At 44.1% G+C, this 19,082-nt stretch overlaps 1 protein-coding gene across 5 annotated transcripts in view; it reads right to left on the reverse strand.

Annotated features, from left to right (window-relative positions):
• Positions 1 to 373: 373 nt before the first annotated feature.
• LOC142467997 (uncharacterized) overlaps positions 374 to 19,082 on the reverse strand; it is a 78,583-nt gene continuing 59,874 nt past the window's right edge. For all 5 annotated transcript variants that reach the window (XM_075574415.1, XM_075574245.1, XM_075574330.1 and 2 more), the window contains one exon: positions 374 to 14,355. In XM_075574415.1, the coding sequence (XP_075430530.1) occupies positions 12,422 to 14,355 (1,934 nt within the window). In that variant the 3' untranslated portion in view covers positions 374 to 12,421. The remainder of the gene's footprint in view (positions 14,356 to 19,082) is intronic.

Raw genomic sequence — 19,082 nt, forward strand, 5'->3', positions numbered from 1 at the left:
TCCCCACGGTGTTGAATCGCCAGTTCCTTCTGCGTGCGAGAAGGTTGTGTGATCGGGAAGATCCCAGAATCCTCTTATGTATTATTTAATCAGTCCACTCCTCCATCATAATAATCTTGGGTTTGATTTGAATCCAATATAAAGCGAGCAGGAAGGTGGGGGGGAGTAACAATGTGCAGGAAATCTATTTAAAATGAATAAATATTTCCTAAACTATGATAATTCGCAGGCCAGAAGGACGAGTTGTGAGGGGGAATGGAGAGAGACACACACACACCCACACAGGTAGAGAGGGAATTGGAAGGGGCGCAGAGAGGAGGGGATGGGAGAGCAGAATAAAGAGATGAGAGAAACCACGGTTTTCCAGGTCTGGTTTTATTAAAATAGTGAAAGATAAAAATGTTTATATCCACTCACAAACATATCTTGTATTAAAATCATTAAATACAAAGCTTTTCAGCACATCGTTGTATTCCTCCTTTTATTCCTGGTGTTATATTTGGAGTCCGTAATTTTAATCTTAGTGACTCTCTGCGACCTCTGAGATTTGAATTTGCACCCACCCACTGGGACATGGAATCAGGCGTTATCTGCCTCTCCTGGCTCTTAGTGTCTGGTTGCTTTGGGACCGGTCGGCTCGAGAATCTCCCCTTTCTGTGGGAATAATAGATCTATTGTGCAGTACATTTGGTTGTACTTTCAGAGTGAGCACTTTTGAAATTGGTGCTCAACTAAACACCTGCGGTGGCCTGTACTGGTCAACCCAACGCGTTTCACTCTTGCTTCCTCGGGGATGATTTCTCATCTTTACTCATTGTTTCATTCTCATTCTTTCACCTTTAAATACCAATTTTGGATGTAGTACAGGTGAGTGAAGTCGTATTATGAGCGAACCTGTATTTGTTACACATACAAAGTCGAATTCACAGTTCAATACAGTGAATAGAGTTGTTAGTACTTTGCAGTACAGGCATACCCCGCTTTAAGGACACTCACTTTAAGTACACTCGCGAGTAAGTACATGTCGCCCAATAGGCAAACGGCAGTTCACGCATGCGCCTGTCAGCACATCCTGAACAGCAATACCGGCTCCCTACCTGTACCGAAGCTGTACGCAAGCGGGGAGACTATAGAGCCTGTTACAAATGCGTTATTTACATCAGTTATGCATGTATAGGATGATTGCAGTACAGTACATGCATCGATAAGTGGGGAAAAGTAGTGCTTCACTTTAAGTAAATTTTCGCTTTACATACATGCTCCGGTCCCATTGCGTACGTTAATGCGGGGTATGCCTGTATACCACTTATATATTTAATTCTTTAAAATGTCTTTATGTAAACTTTGTTTTTTAAGTTGGAGAATATCTATTACAAACAATAATATGGAACAAAGTAATGTAATTGAACAGGGAAATCCCCAAAAAACATTTTCATGTCTTCATATTTAATGTTTCCATGCTTTAAATGTGTGTTCTAGGAGGGGCAAGAAGGCATGCTTACAAGTAGTATTATCATTGCGCATATTGTTTTGAAGTAGCACATTATTATGAAACATATCTAAAGCTCAATAACCTCCTTTTTGATTCCCTGCGCAGTTTATTTTAGTCACATTTTGCATACCAAATTTTCGTGTTCATATTGTGCATTAGCTCAGTGTTTGGAGAGAAATTCTATTTATGGTCACATACTAACGATATTGCTGGAACAAAGATTTATTTCTTTTAATAGCATAGAACAGTATCTCACTTAATTAAAAATGCATTGTGACCTCAATTAGAGATGTAAGTGGCTGGGATCAACATATATCTACTTTATCTCTAAGAAACAGGTCCATTGTAATTTTACCTTGCAAAATGGGCGTACCACTAACGAATTCGATCTCAAGAAAAAAAACAAAAATAAACACATGAGCATATGATGTTCTAACACACGAACACAGATTACAGAAAGGAAAAATCAACGTGTGATTGTTTAGATTCAAGGTTCGTGCGAATCATGAATAACAAGAACATTTTTGAAGTAAGGACCGCACTTGGATGGTTTGCGGTTGGAAAGCAGGAATGGTAAGGAATCAATTCAATTGCTTCTTAATTGTATATCGGAAAATTCACTTAAGGAAATTGCAATTGTTATCATCTAAATAGATAAGGCCGACTACTATTCTGATCACAGGGTTTAGTAAATGGACTTTTACAAAACAACTTTTCTCTCTTACATAGACATGATAGTTTTTAATTTAAAATAGATTTAACAGTCATTCATTGATGCTAAAAGCATTTGTAACCACAGTATCACTACTTAATCTTTGAGGAATTAATTCAGTTTGATTTATACAGAATTAGTATCGTATAAATTAATTAAAAGGGAGGTGGTGCGGATGAATTTAATTACCACTTAATTGTGTTCGGCAGTTCATTTGAGGGAATTTCAATTGTTGCAATTCTGTATGGGAGATTGAAGCTGTTACAGTGATCAGAAGGCATTACTGGAAATACTTTGATGAAACGGATATTTTGCCCTCAATTATCAAATGTAGCTTTTCATTTGAAATAAGAAAATGGCCGTATGTCTCTTTTTGTGTTGAAATGAAATAAATTAATTCTTCCAAGATTAAGTAATGTTATCAATTCTGATCTTACAGAATTAATAGTTTAGGAAAATGTAGATCCACATAAAATCCATAGAAATACATAAACACACTGTTTAAAAAACTTTAATATACTCTCTAACCAAAAGTAAGCCAACTTAGTAAAATGCAGTTGATACTAAGGCCAGGGCGGGTTAGTATTGGGGGATAAAAACCACAGAAATTGATGGATCTCCCTCTATATTGTGTACGCAGGAGAGATTCATTTCTAAAAAGGGAAAGCCAGTATTTAAAAGGTGCCACGCCTCTATCTATCAGAATATGTGTAAAATCGGAACTACGAAAGAAAGCACCAATGTATGAGAAACATGTAAAGGGGTATCGATCAGAACTTCATCTTACAACATATGTATTAAGAAAGAAACACAGAGCGCACCAGAGGTAAGATTGATTGTATAATAAGCTCGAATAAAAACTAAGCAACTTACAATGAAGTCAGTGGATCGCAGTTCACGGTGCCTTCAATCAGAAGAGACGCTACGGTAGTGTGATGTTCGCCAACTTCAACGTCCGCGCGCTGGGACTGGTTTGATGTTTGTTGGTGAGTATGCACTCCCAGGTTGCGTTTCAGCGCAGAGGCTCAGCGTGTAGGAGACTGGCATGTCTCCAGAAAGGCTCCGTTAGGCACTACGGCAGATACTGATCAAAGATCAGCTGTGCTATGACCGCTACGTGTTTCAAACATTTCCGTTCTTCATCAGCCCTGAGGAAGAATGGAGATGTTCTTCTGATTGAAGGCACAGTGAACTGAGATCAACTGACTTCCTTCTACTTAATTGTAAGTTGCTACTTACTTTTTATTCTTGCTTATCTTGGTCCTCTGAGACTTCTTCGGTGGAATTTTGAGGAGCTGGGAGAGCTCCCACACACAGCAGCTGCAAGGACCATAAGCTACTTTATCCTGTGAACTAACACTACTGAAAGCCCCAGCGGGGATTCATCTTCCTAACGTATGTATTAAATTAGAACAGATAAGGTCCCCTTAAAAACAACATACTAAATAGAAATACAGATTTAGATATCAAGATGCTGGTAAATAAAATATTCTACATAAGACTATAATATGCCTGCTTACTTTTTCGGAGATAGGGTCATAAGTGACTGTGACATGGTAAACAAAAGCCACCAGTTATATGCCTGGAAAACCTATGTCTAGTCTGCAGTGCAGCACTGACTAGGTTAACTTCAGCTGGGAACCTCAGGACAATTAGTTGGATCCCAGCTGCCTAATCAAGGTGTTTTAAAACCCAGGCTGTACACATATGGAGGCTGTCGGTTGAGGAGAGAGGAGTAAGCGGCTGAGAGATTTCCTGATACGAGGTCTGATTAGAAAAGTAGATGAATTGTGAACTGTCTGTCCCCTGCATAGAAAGGGCAACTGCCATATACACTGTCTGCTAAAGAGAAACTGTTTTTGTCTGTCTGCTGAAGAAAAGCCATTTTCCTTTTGTTGCTGATGAAAAGCTATTTTTGTTTTGTGTGCTGTATATTTTGCAAGGCTAAATAAATAAGCCTTGTCAAGAAACCCGCGTGTGTAGTTGCATGTACCCTGCAACATATGGTGTCAAGAAGTGAGATTTGATTTTTTTCAAAAGGCTCCTGCAGTTAAAGGGCCACACACACGCACACACACAAGAATGGAAGAAATGTTGAAAGCGTTTCTGTGCGAGCAGGCCCAGCTGCAAGCGGAGAGAGATGAAAGACTACAAACAGCACAGGATGAGCGGATTGCCAAGCTGTTGACCCAATTCCAGGGGTCTGCCAGTCCAGAACTTGCAAGCAAACCCCCGGTACTCCTGAGGAAAATGGCTCCGGACGAGGATCCAGAGGCTTTTTTACTGACTTTTGAAAGAGTTGCCGAAGCTCAGGGATGGGCTACAGATCGCTGGGCAACTGCTTTGGCCCCGCTACTCATAGGAGAAGCCCAGGCCTCATATCAGGGTCTCCCAGCAGATCAGGCCATGGATTACCGACAAGTAAAAGCCACCATAATGGATCACTTAGGTCTGACCCCAGAGACCTACCGGCAGCAGGTCCGGAACATGAAGTACACCGCTAAGATGAGACCCCGGGTCCTCGCTCAGCAATTATTGGACTTATGAACGTGCTGGATACAACCCGAGGAGTGCACTAAGGAGGCAATTCTTGAGCAGGTGGTTTTGGAACAATTTCTACAAATAATACCCCCTTCCTCATGCTCGTGGGTAAAACGCCACACTGCTGAAACCCTAGCTTTGGCGGTCCGACTCGTGGAGAACTTCCTTGGGGCTGAGCAGCAGGCGAGTGTCCTGGACCCGACTCCACCGGTACTTGCGGACGCCCAAAGAGGGAGGTCGGATCAATGGGGAACCTACGGCCTGTCACGGAATCGCCAAGTCCAACGGAAGGAGCAGTCGTTCCAGCAAGGACGGAGTCCAAATGCTGGTCCCCGTAGAGACCCTCATCTCATTCCGGATGTTGGCTCGTCGCAAAGTGAGAGAAACTTCAGAGGACGTCGCCCACAGGACCCACCAGATGCCTGGTCTCCAGTAACCGGTCCAGCGGAGCGCTAATCACAGCCACCTCCTGAAAGGGAACCCTCTCCATGTTCCGCCTGCAGAGAACAAGGCCACAGGTATGTGGACTGTCCACTGATGGATTGTTCATTCAGCAGAACCGTCGCCTCGGCTTTAACTAAGGAAAATTACAAGCCCTGGCTACTTCCAGCCCTGATTGGGGGAAAAACCGTCCAGGCCCTTGTAGATTCGGGCTCTGGGAAAACTCTGGTCCTCCAGGAACTGTTACTGCCCAACGTGTGTTCTTTTGACTCCCCATGGAGCATAGAATGTATACACGGCGATGTAAAACGCTATCCGACGGCCAAAATCCGGCTACAGGTAAAAGGTCAGGATGCTTACCTCGAAGTAGGAGTCGCTCCTTGGCTCCCTGCCCCCGTTGTGCTCGGTCGGGACTGGCCTTTCTTTTCGGACCTAATGGCCCCAGTCTTTCACGAGGAGCCTCCTTCTAGGGCTCAAGAGAACCCTGGCAAACTGTTCCCCTTCTCGGCAGATTTTTTCCCCAGTAGACACCGGGTTCAAAAGACTCGGAAGCAAAGAAGCTTGGACAAACAGGACTGGTTGCAGAAATCTGGGTCTCAAGGTGACCATTCTAGTAGTCAGAGGTCACAAGTGATGGCTGGGGATGGCCAAAGGGAGGTGGATATGGGCCCTGGAGATTTACCAGACCTGTACCTCCCTGACTTTCGCCAGAAACAAAGGGAAGACCCAGTCCTTGCTAGACAGTATGACAAGGTGGTGAAAATTGATGAACAGATTTTAGATGCACAAGTGGTGATAGTATTCCCCCATTTTGAGCTATCAAAGGATATCCTATATAGGGTGAATAGGCAGACACAAACAGGGGAGGTCACCAGACAGATATTAGTTCCCAAGGCGTTTGTTAAATCAATCTAGCCCATACTGTTCCTTGGGGTGGTCACCTGGGCAGAGATAAAACATTGGACCGTATTTCATCCCGATTCTATTGGCCAGGGATGCATAGTGATATTGCTAAGCTATGTGCAGCATGTCCGGAGTGCCAGTTAACTAGTCCAAAAGGACAAAAACCAGCCCCTTTGGTTCCTCTACCCTTGGTGTCAGTTCCCTTTGAGAGGATTGGGGTAGACTTGGTAGGACCTCTAGAACTTTCTGCGAAAGGACACAGGTTTATCCTTGTCATAGTTGATTATGCGACAAGATATCCTGAGGCGTTCCCCCTGAGAAAAGCAACGGCGAAGCAAGTAGCCAACAAGTTGTTGGAACTGTACTCACAGGTTGGACTTCCCCAGGTTAGGTTGACAGACCAAGGTACAAATTTCATGGCTAAACTGATGCAGGATGTCTTAAAGTTACTAGAGGTCAAGTCTGTTCGGACATCGGTCTACCATCCACAGACTGAAGAATTGGTGGAAAGATTTAACCGAACTCTAAAAGGGATGCTGAGGAAATTTGTAGATTCAGAGAAGAGAGCCTGGGATGAACTTCTCCCTTTTCTGCTGTTTGCAGTGCGGGAAGTCCCCCAGGCCTCCACGGGATTCTCTCCATTTGAATTGCTCTATGGCCGCCAACCCCGGGGTATCCTAGACCTCCCAAAGGAGTCCTGGGAGGAACAGCAGTCCCCTTCTAAGAATACCCTGCAATATGTACTAGACCTTAGGAAGCGCCTAGATGTGGTCGGCCATTTTGCCAGGGAGAATCTTAGATCAGCCCAGGGCAGTCAGGAGAGACATAACAATCAGAATGCTCGCATTAGAGTGTTTTACCCAGGAGACCAGGTGATGTTATTGTTACCCAGTTGCGAGAGTAAACTCCTGGCCAAATGGCAGGGCCCATTCGAAGTACTCCGCAGTACGGGTGATGTGGATTACGATGTCGCTCAACCAGGGTCCAGGAAGGGTTAATAAATTTACCATGTGAACTTGCTGAAACCCTGGAAGATGCAGCGGTCTCTATTCATCCACCCGGTGCAGGAGGAAACGGACTTGGGTCCTCAGCCTCCACGGGAGAACATCGTGAGTGACGATAAAATCCCAATGGGTAAACAGTTGTCCTCTGAACAAAAAGGGGACTTGTTAGCAATAATTACTCAATTCCAGGATGTTTTTTCTGACTTACCAGGACAAACTAACTTAATTTCCCATGCAATCGAGACAGCACCTGGGGTAAAAGTACGTTCCCGTCCTTATAGGTTGCCTGAAAGTCATAGGGCTCTGGTAGAGAAGGAGGTACAAGAAATGTTACACTTAGGAGTGATTGAGGAATCATGCAGTGAGTGGTGTAGTCCACTAATTGTGGTCCCTAAACTCGATGGGAAGGTAAGATTTTGTGTGGACCTCCGAAAGATCAATGCGGTATCCAAGTTTGACACATATCCGATGCCAAGGGTGGACGAATTAATTGACGCTCTTGGTAACGCGGAATATATATCCACGTTGGACTTGACAAAAGGATACTGGCAAATACCCTTAGAGGAAAAGTCCAAATGCAAAACAGCCTTTGCCACTCCCATGGGTTTATACCAGTTTGTGACAATGCCATTTGGACTGCATGGAGCCCCAGCCACATTTCAGAGACTCATGGATAAGGTACTGAGGTCCCATAGGACTTATGCCGCAGCCTACCAAGATGACATTGTCATTTATAGTAAACACTGGCGGGCCCATCTAAACAGGCTGAAAGCGGTCCTCAAATCTCTGAGAGGCAGGGCTCACAGCCAACCCTAAGAAATGTGCCTTGGGTAAAGCAGAAAACAAATACTTAGGGTATGCAGTGGGATGTGGAAAAGTAAGGCCACTAGCCGACAAGGTAGCTGCCCTGAAAGAAGTTCCGACCCCCCAAACAAAAACGCAGGTACGCTCTCTGCTGGGTTTAGCAGGGTACTACCGGCGGTTCATCCCCAGCTATTCGGAAGTGGCAGCCCCTTTAACGGACCTCACAAAAAAGTGTGCCCCTTACACAAGTGGTGGGGTCAAGGGATTGTCAGAGAGACTTTGAGGACATAAAAAGGTGTCTATCAGAGGGTCCCATCCTTAGAAGCCCAGACTTCAACAGCCCTTTTATAGTGCAAACAGATGCATCAGAGATAGGGCTAGGGGCAGTGTTGTCACAACAGTTTGAGGGAGTTGAGCACCCTATCCTTTTCCTGAGTAGGAAATTGTTCCCAAGGGAAAAAAACTACTCAGTGATTGAGAAAGAGTGCTTCGCAGTAAATTGGGCAATCGAGGCTTTGAGGCATTACCTGGCAGGAGTCCATTTTACTTTGGTAACGGATCATGCTGCACTGAAGTGGTTAAATAGCATGAAGGATTCCAATGCTAGATTGACTAGGTGGTATATGGCCCTCTAACCCCTCTCATTTGAGATTCAGCATAGGCCGGGAAAAGAGAACGCAAATGCTGACTTCTTTTCTAGAGAAGGGGTTGATGGTCGGGCTTCAGCCGTGCGTAGCCCCAGCCACACACTAACAGGGGAGGAATGTGACAGGGTAAACAAAAGCCACCAGTTATATGCCTGGAAAACCTATGTCTAGTCTGCAGTGCAGCACTGACTAGGTTAACTTCAGCTGGGAACCTCAGGACAATTAGTTGGATCCCAGCTGCCTAATCAAGGTGTGTTAAAACCCAGGCTGTACACATATGGAGGCTGTCGGTTGAGGAGAGAGGAGTAAGCTGCTGAGAGATTTCCTGATACGAGGTCTGATTAGAAAAGTAGATGAATTGTGAACTGTCTGTCCCCTGCATAGAAAGGGCAACTGCCATATACACTGTCTGCTAAAGAGAAACTGTTTTTGTCTTTCTGCTGAAGAAAAGCCATTTTCCTTTTGTTGCTGATGAAAAGCTATTTTTGTTTTGTGTGCTGTATATTTTGCAAGGCTAAATAAATAAGCCTTGTCAAGAAACCCGCGTGTGTAGTTGCATGTACCCTGCAACAGTGACAAAGACTAAAGAGACATAAGGATGTCTCGGTGTCGTAACTTGGGGAGGGAGATAGGAGTTTATATATGGATGAATATAGACTATATTCCACAACATGTCTTATTATGAAGTGGGTTTTAGATATTCACAGAGTAAGAAAATGTATTGGAGTATGATGTTATCTATAGTCAATGAATGCGAAATGTATGTACCATTATGATACATGCAGTTTAGAATTATTTTTCCAAAAATAAGAGGATTTGTTTCCCAGTCACAGAGTTGCCGAACCATATTGGATGCAGTGTTAGATGCAATATACCAAACATCTCCTAACGTGTATTAATAGTAATCCACACTCAACGAGTTTAGCATAAAGGGCAGTATTGGGATATCAATAGATCTATCAATATGAGGGCCTGCTCTGCCTTCATAGGAAGGAGACAAAATCAATATCTAAATTTAATCACAGAGGAGCCAACGTCTTCAGGGTGTAAACCCAGAAAGATTCTCTCTGGGAAATCATTTTAGTGAAGTCTCCCCCTCTCCAGTTATTAGAGACCAATTCTAAACCCCAACATTTAAAACCACAAGGATTACAATGGTGCTCCAGTTTAAAATGGTTGGAGACACTGTGGTTCTCTAAAGACTTTTCAATGTTTCGGATGTGCTCCCCTAGTCTTACCTTTAGCTTTCTAGTGGTCCTCCCTCCGTACAGTATTGTAGTTTGCAACTATGTACACTCCCCCTTGCTCTGACATGATGTTACTCTTAATGGTGTATTTTTGTTTAGTGATGTTTGAGGTGAACTCTCTAGTCTTTAACTCCTGTTGGGTATTGGATAAGCAAGCCCTGCACTCTGAACATCTAAAGAAGCCTTTGGATTCTTTCCTAAGCCAACATTAATCGTTATTGGCCTTTGAAAACTAGGTACCAATTTTTTCCTCAAGGAAAGGAATTTTACTGACGCCACAACGGTGGCACCAAAATAGAGACGTCCGCTATCTGAGGCAATCAAGTTGTATGGCGAAAAAGTGTTTCTATCTGGCTGATACGTGACAGAAAAAAGTGTAGCAGTGATACTCTGCTATTGTCCTTTTAATAGGAGCAGGGTTTCTATAGCGTCACTGTCACGGTAGCTAGTACAGGACCTTTGCAATAGTGGCCAAATATCAGCCTTCCATGACCCCCAGAACCGGAGATACAAAAACCAAGTTAAAATCCCCTATTAACTGTAATGCAGGATTCTCCGCTATGCTAAAAGAAATCACTGCATTTCACTCTTCCATTGAAATCAATGGGCTCCGCCGCTATAGGCTTTCAATGGAGCAACTCCGCCATTGAAGTCAATGGGAAAACCTCATTTTTCACATTTACCTATACTCCGTCTAGTTGATCGGAGAGGGCTGTAAATTGTCATGCAGTCATGCCGGAGTAGTGACTACATACCCAAATCCCAGACCTCCGGTCCTCACAGAACCGGAGATATGGATTTTCACTTTAAACACATTTGGACTTAGCCGTTTCAAAGCCACGCGGCTTTCTTCCATTGGAATCAATAGGGCCGGCGCGGCCATAGGATTCAATGGGACCTCCACTACCATTGAAGTCAATAGGAAACACACACTTTTTCACAGTTAACCCTACTCCGTTCGGTTGAGGGGAGAGGGCTGGAAATTGCCATGCAGTCATGCTGGAGCAGTGACTACATCCTGGCCAAATCCCAGCCCTCTGGTCCCCACGGAACCGGAGTTATGGATTTTCAGTTTGCACTGTTATCCACTTAGTGCTTGAAAGCAACGCGGCTTTCTCTGCCATTACGGTCAATGGTAGGACCCTCGTGGCCGGCGCGACCCTTTCTCGTCGCCATTAATTGTCGAACCTGGTTGGGGTCGAGTGAGGGAGTTCCTAGGGGCAAATTGTTATTGAATACAATTTTATTGTTTTTTTGAGAAATTGTCAGTGGTACATAGGAGATGTATATATTCTCTTTATAGCAATATTTATATTCCTGGATTATTCAATCTACCTTACACTACGTTATACCCATGTACTTTGAGTGCAGATTTTAGGGATCTTTATGTGGGGACTCTACATCACTCACACATCTATCTGTGAATCCAGTTATTATTATCCCCATGCACCATTGTAGTCTTTGACGGCATTAGGGATTGAGCGGTTTGTCAAAAATCGTGTTGGGTATTGGATAAGCAAGCCCTGCACTCTGAACAGCTAAAGAAGACTTTGGATTCTTTCCTAAGCCAACATTAATCGTTATTGGCCTTTGAAAACTAGCTACCAATTTTTTCCTCAAGGAAAGATACCTCCCATACCCCTATGAAATGAAATCTTAACATACACTATATGACTAGGTGAAACATTTGGGGAGGAGTAATAAGTTGATAGGCTGATGAAGTTCCTTTACGAATTGTAGACTTATTACCCCATTTACACTTTTATAATTTAACAATGAATGATAATTGTTGCTTCTACATCTTGCGAAACTTTAAATTTCTTTTAAAAAAAAGATGGAAGGAAACTTTATGTGTGAGAAAGCTGGGTCTTTAGACTTTTAATGTACCTTAATTCAGATTGTTCATCTTTGATAATCGGACTAATCTTGTGGAAGGTCCTGCTGCCGATTCTTTAGATTCAAGGAATGATTGGCCTCCGCCATAGAGAGTTCAGGATTTACAGAACCATCATTTTAACAAGGTACCATATGAAGACTTTCAAACGTATTTTCTGAAAATCATCTCTCCATTTCACTAGTGTGTCTTTTTCTCATGATCACTGTGCTGTAGTCATTGAAAATGGCAATCTTATCTTTCCTGTAGTGTAGAGGTTCTGCCTTACTTGCTGACTGCAATATAAATTCCGTATATTTGTATCTCAGGAGTTGAAATAATATAGGCTTTTGTCTATCAGCTTTGTGACTTTGCTTTAAGATTCAGAGTGCCGTGCATTCTTTACAATTCCATCTCTGGATTGAGTCATAGAGGAGAGGAAGGGGTTGAGAGGCTCGGATGTGGTGAGATAACCAGCAGAAGGATTCCTATTAGCTACAGCATGTGAAAGTCATGGAGCTTACAAAACCACAACCCTCCTTTCTCTGATAAACCCACCTGAATCCTCTCTGCAAGACCCACTCCCTCCTCACGCTCTGCCAGTTACACCCCTACTCCTCTCTCTCCCAGAACTCCCCCACATAACTTTCTGAAGCCAGAAGATCAAAATATCACGGTAAAAAATAATGGTAATTATTAAATTACCGGCCATTTTTATTTCCACAGTATTGCTGTGCTATTGGTATATTGCCCAACCCTACTCTGAAGAAACGTAATTCTCACCTGTATGAATCCTGTAGTGGGTGAGAAGGCTGCTCTTTTTTGAAAAGCTTTTTCCACACTCTGTACATATGAAAGGTTTCTCCCCTGTGTGAATCCTCTGGTGATTGAGGAGGTCACATTTGTATGTAAAGCTTTTACCGCATTCTGTACATATGAAAGGTTTCTCCCCTTTGTGAAACCTCTTGTGTTTACAGAGCTGGCTCTTAGTTCTGAATTTTTTCCCACACTCTGTACATGTGAAAGGTTTCTCCCCTGTATGAATCCTCTGGTGATTGAAGAGGTTGCTCTTGTATAAAAAGTTTTTACCACACTCTGTGCATGTGAAAGGTTTCACCCCTGTGTGAATCTTCTCATGTTTGCATAGCTGGCTCCGAGTAATGAATTGTTTCCCACACACTGTACATGTGAAAGACTTCACACCTGTGTGAATCTTCTCATGATCGCGTAGGTGACTCCGGGTAAGGAATTGTTTCCCACACTCTGCACATGTGAAAGGTCTCACTCCTGTGTGAATCTTCTCGTGGTTGCAGAGGTAGCTCTGAGTACTGAATTCTTTCCCACACTCTGTACATGTGAAAGGTTTCTCCCCTGTATGAATTATCTTGTGTTTGAGGAGGTTGCTCTTCCAAGAAAAGCTTTTACCACACTCTGTACATGTGAAAGGTTTCTCCTCTGTATGATGAATCCTCTCATGTTCGAGGTGGTTCACAGTACTGAATTGTTTCCCAAATTCTGTACATGTTAAAGGTTTCTCTCCTGTATGTATCCTCTGGTGTTGGCTGAGGTTGCCCTTGTATGAAAAACTTTTACCACACCCTTTACATATGAAAGGTTTCTCCCCTGTATGAATCCTCTGGTGGTTGATGAGGTTGCCTTTCAGTGAAAAGCGTTTTGCACACACTGTACAGGTGAAATGTTTCTCCCCTGTATGAATCCTCTCATGATTGTGGAGTTGGCTCTGAGTGCTGAATTGTTTTCCACACTCTGTACATGTGAAAAGTTTCTTCCCTGCATGAATCCTCAGGTGTGTGAGAAAGTTGCTCTTCCATGAAAAGCTTTTCCCACAATCGGTACATGTGAAAGGTTTCTCCCTTGTGTGAATTCTCTCGTGTTCACCGAGTTGGCTCTGAGTATTGAATTGTTTTCCACACTCTGTACATGTGAAAGGTTTCTCCCCTGTGTGAATCCTCTGGTGACTGAGGAGGTTATACTTCTGTGAAAAGCTTTTCCCACACTCTACACACGTGAAAGGTTTCTCCCCTGTGTGAATCCTCTTGTGCTGGCATAGGTGGCTCTGAGTACTGAATTGTTTCCCACACTCTGTACATGTGAAAGGTTTCTCCCCTGTGTGAATCCTCTGGTGACCAAGGAGGCTACATTTGTGTGAAAAGCTTCTCCCACACTGTGTACATGTGAAAGGTTTCTCACCTGTGTGAATCCTCTTATGTTCGCAGAGATGGCTGTGACAACTGAATTGTTTCCCACACTCTGTACATGTGAAAGGTTTCTCCCCTGTATGAATCCTCTGATGTGAAAGGAGTTTTCGCTTCAATGAAAAACTTTTCCCACAGTCTGTGCAGGTAAAGGGTTGCTCACTAGTGTGGACACAGATGTGTGTGAGCAGATCCCTATCCAGTGAGAAACTTTTCCCACACTTACAACAGACAAAAAGCTGAGCACCGAAGCTTATTCTTGAATCTTTCTCATATCTTTTATTTGATCCACTCTTCGAGTCAGTCTGCGCTGTGTGCTGTACCAGGCCTGTAAATTCACCATCATGTGGCTCTGGTTCCTGGCACGTGTCTAACATGTGGCAGGAATCATTAATTTTTGGCACTTCTGGGCTGCGAGGAGTCAACCTGCATCTGGACATAGAGCTCCAGTTCTGCTCCTCATTCAGGCAGTTCTCTAAGAGAAGTAAACAAAAAGACAAAACTTAAATGTTTTCAACCTGTAAATCACATTACTGAAAGCAAATTAATACTAAAATATACTTTGCAGAATTTACTTTATCACTAAACAAAAATGTTCCCTTTACTCTATTGTAGAAATCCAAGGGGGGGAGGAAGGGAGCAGGATCGTCAGGAACACCCAGAAAAAAACAAAAAGTAAGATCAAAACCAGCGTATGTATGGTTAAAGGTGGAGATGTAATCTCTTATTCTTTGATTCCTTGGCTGCAGCAATTATTGCTGAAGTGCACAAGATGGTGTGTCTGCCGGGGCTTTATCCCTCACAGTTCATCAGCCGCATTCATACAGAGAGAAGATGAGATCATAGTGTTTTACCAGGTAATAACACAGACTTTATCGTTGTATCAAAAAGATATGTACTCACAATAAAACATGTGAACGCAGTCACATAACGGTTTCTTTAGGGCAACAGCAAAACGGCTCGGCAGGTTGAAAAAGTCCTCCACTTCACGATAGATTCCCCTTCTCGAGGGTGCCCCCTCGTCCGGTGCCGGTGGATGGCGTCTGACGTCACTTCCTGGCCTGGAGGTGACGAGTACCGGTGGAGAAGGGAAAATCGGAGGAATTGGAGGAGTCGCCGGACCGCAGCAGTGCCTCTAGGATAGGAGCAGGTTCCCCGGCAGTCAGAGTGTCTGACTGCACTGTAGTGGTGATCCGCTTCCAACCTGCTCCTATCCTAGAGGCACTGCTGCGGTCCGGCGACTCCTCCAATTGCTCCCTTGCTGTGCAATTCCTCCTCCTCATCCTTCACCAATCCACATCTCCACCCATCTTCAAGTCACGCCTGAAATATCATCTGTTCAATTAAACATTTTCTTAGTCTGCGCCTGTGGCTAATCCTTGTATTTCTGATGCACTTTCTTGCTCCTTAAAAATTTTTGATATTGCACTTGCACGTATTGTATTCTGTACATCTACCATTATGCAATTTATATTGTAAACTCTGTATGGCAGGGACTCGCTAGTCCCCATAGTTTAAACTTCCTGTTTAATGCAGTTGTGAAACTTTGTATACTAGCTCCTAGTTCTGTTTGAGTAATTCTGAAAAGCATTGGTGGGGATATAAAGATGTAATTGTCGGTTCTGGCCCAGTGTCTGAGGAAAATCCACAAGCATCTTGTAAACACTCTACAGCATCTATTGTCTATGCTGCAATGGCTCGTTGGAGTAACACAGCTGGGTTCCCTGCATTATATACATAGTATACGGCTCGGCACCCCAAACCCACCTTAGTAAACTTGACACCCTCTACAATTCAATATGCCGCTTTGTTCTACAATGCAACTACAACACACATCACTGCAAAATGCTCAAAGAACTAGATTGGTCATCACTTGAGTCTAAACGCAAAGTTAATCTTTCCTGTCTTGCCTTCAAATACTTTCTGGGCAAACTACCCGACTATCTGAACAAGCTCCTCACCCCTACCACATGCAGCACTTATCTGAGATCTGACTCCAAAAGACTGCAGCCCATGTCCAAGCGGCCCATTATAAGTGGCAGGACTACTGAACAACTGAAGTTTAAAAGGACGGACACCTTACCCTAACAAAATCATCTTCTCTCCTCAGGTAATATCCCATATCTAAATCCTGTCTGCTTCAACTCTTTGCTGTGTGTATGTTAGTATATACAACTGAAACAATCTTAGGTAATATCCCATATCTGAATCCTGTCTGCTTCAACTCGTAATTGACTTAAGTGTTGCCACCCAGGCAGGGAACACCCTGTGTAGAAAACCATCTGTTTGAATGTGCCTCAGATGTGCTAATTAAGCAGACAGAACCAAACTGTCAGGTGACTTTTTTAGGCCCATATAAACCCAGATAGAACAGCCTTATGCTGCCTGCAGACCATGTCCAAGTGGCCCATTATAAATGGCAAGACTACTGAACAACTGAAGTTTAAAAGGAAGTGGCCCATTATAAGTGGCAGGATAACTGAACAACTGAAGTTTAAAAGGAAGTGGCCCATTATAAGTGGCAGGATTACTGTCAACTGAAGTTTAAAAGGAAGTGGCCCATTATAAGTGGCAGGACTACTGTACAACTGAAGTTTAAAAGGAAGTGGCCCATTATAAGTGGCAGGACTACTGAACAACTGAAGTTTAAAAGGAAGTGGCCCATTATAAGTGGCAGGACTACTGGACAACGGAAGTTTAAAAGGAAGTTCAAAATAAGTGAGGAAGTGGAAACCCCCATCTGGCCCTGATTTCTGCATTTGAACTACATTGGAAAGGAGGATATCATCAATAATAGACTGCATCATTACTGCTGTGATGCTGCCTTTACCATTTATATCTGCTGTGACTTCACTTCTTCTCAAATTATGCACTTCTTCTTACCAGCCTCAGTATGTCTCTAACTCTATTCATATATCTCCATCTCTCCTTCCATCACCACTTCTCTGTTCACATGAACTCCTTTCTTACCTGCGCCTTCTGACACCACACAGCTATATCCCCTGCACTAAAACACCCCTACAAATCATCCTCACATATTCTCTTTCTATCCATGCTTCTTCTCCTTGCTTCTGGGGATATCTCTCCCAATCCTGGTCCCTGCCTTATTCCTACATGCGTTCGTCTTCGCCTGCCAATTGCAACCTCTACTCCTTCTGGTGTCAACCCCTCCAACTTTATACCCATCCCCTGCCACCCTCCCTCCTCTCTCCCTTTCTCTTGTTCCCTTTGGAATGCTCGCTACCTTTCTAACAAGTTCCTCTCTGTACATGACTTTTTTCTCTCTCACTCTCTGCTCCTATTTGCTATAACTGAGACCTGGCTCACTCAGTCTGACTCTGCTCTGGAAGCTGCCCTCTCCTATGGTGGCATTTCCTTCTCCCACACTCCGCGCCCTGATGGCAGGGGTGGAGGCGTGGGGCTCCTGCTCTCCTCTCTCTGCCGTTACCGAACCCTTCCTATTCCTCCATCTCTTGCGGCTCACACTGTCCAGATCTTCTCTCCTCTCCCTGTCTATGTGGCGGTCATCTATCGCCCATCTACCTCTACTCATCCCCCTTCTGCCTTTCTCTCTCACTTTGAATCCTGGCTCTCTTTCTTTCTCTCCTCAGACTCCCCTGTTCTTCTCCTTGGGGACTTCAATTGCCACATTGATGACCCCTCTCTCCCTTGGGCTTCCCGCGTTCTTTCTCTAACATCTTCTTTTGGCCTTCAACAGTGGACTGCAGCCAGCACCCACAAGGATGGCCACTACTTAGACCTGGTTTTCACTAAAAACTTCTCTCTCTCCGATTTCTCCATTTCCCCTTTTCCTCTCTCTGACCATCACCTCATCTCATTCTCTCTATCTCGCTTCTCCCCTTCTCCACCTCCATCTACCCCCCGGTTCTTCAGAAACCTGCGCTCTATTCACTTACCTGACTTTGAGTCCACTTTACGCTCCTCCCTTTCCTCTCTCAGCTCTGCTACAGACCCTGACAACCTGTTCAGGAACTACAATTCTGCCTTGTCCTCCTCTCTTGATCTACATGCCCCGCTTTCTCTCTGCCGCACTCGCCCTTCTAACCCTAGACCCTGGTTAAATTCCCTAGTCCTTCCGCTGAACGCCTCTGGAGGAAATCTCATACTCTCGCAGACTTTCTTCACTACAAATTTATGCTATCCTGTTTCAACTCTGCTCTCTTGCAAGCTAAACAAGCCTACTTTTCTTCACTAATCAACATGCACAAGTCTAACCCACGCCGACTGTTCTCTGTCTTTGAAGCACTACTCAAACTACCCTCAGCTGCCTCTCCTTCCTCCATCTCCGCTCAGGACTTTGCTGACTATTTTAAGGGAAAGGTGCAATCCATACGTCAGAACATCCCTTCTGTTTCTTCCTCCCATCCTACACCTGTTCCCAACTCTCCTCCTGCCTTCCTTGACTCTTTTTCCGCTGTCTCAGAGGAGGATGTGTCGCTGTTGCTCACCTCTTCTCCCTCTACCAATTGCCCTCTTGACCCCATTCCCTCCCATCTCCTAAAACCTCTTGCTCCTACTATAATCCCTACGCTCACACACATTTTTAACTCCTCCCTCTGCTCTGGAACCTTTCCATCCTCTTTCAAACATGCAACAGTCATACCATTACTCAAAAACAGCAAGCTTGACCCTACCTGTCTTTCTAATTATCGACCTGTCTCCCTCCTGCCTTTTGCCTCTAAACTCCTTGAAAGTCTTGTATTCTCTCGCTTGCTCCATTTTCTCAACACCTATTCTCTCCTAGACCCTCTACAATCTGGCTTCCGCACTGCTCACTCCACGGAAACAGCCCTCACTAAAATAACTGACGACCTCCATGCTGCCAAAGACAGAGGTCATTACACTCTGCTCATATTACTCGACCTCTCTGCAGCATTTGACACCGTGGACCACCCTCTTCTCCTTCACATTCTCCATACTCTTGGTATTCGGAACAAAGCTCTATCCTGGATCTCATCCTACCTCTCCCATCGTACTTTCAGTGTCTCTTCTGCCAACACCTCCTCGTCCTCTATTGATCTCTCTGTGGGGGTACCCCAGGGCTCTGTCCTGGGACCTCTTCTCTTTTCTCTGTACACACTCTCTCTAGGTGACCTAATAACATCTTTTGGGTTTAAATATCACCTCTATGCTGACGACACACAAATATACTTTTCAACACCCGACCTTACACCTGCTGTA

This window comes from Ascaphus truei, chromosome 1 (genome assembly GCF_040206685.1).
Source record: "Ascaphus truei isolate aAscTru1 chromosome 1, aAscTru1.hap1, whole genome shotgun sequence".
Taxonomy (NCBI): domain Eukaryota; kingdom Metazoa; phylum Chordata; class Amphibia; order Anura; family Ascaphidae; genus Ascaphus; species Ascaphus truei.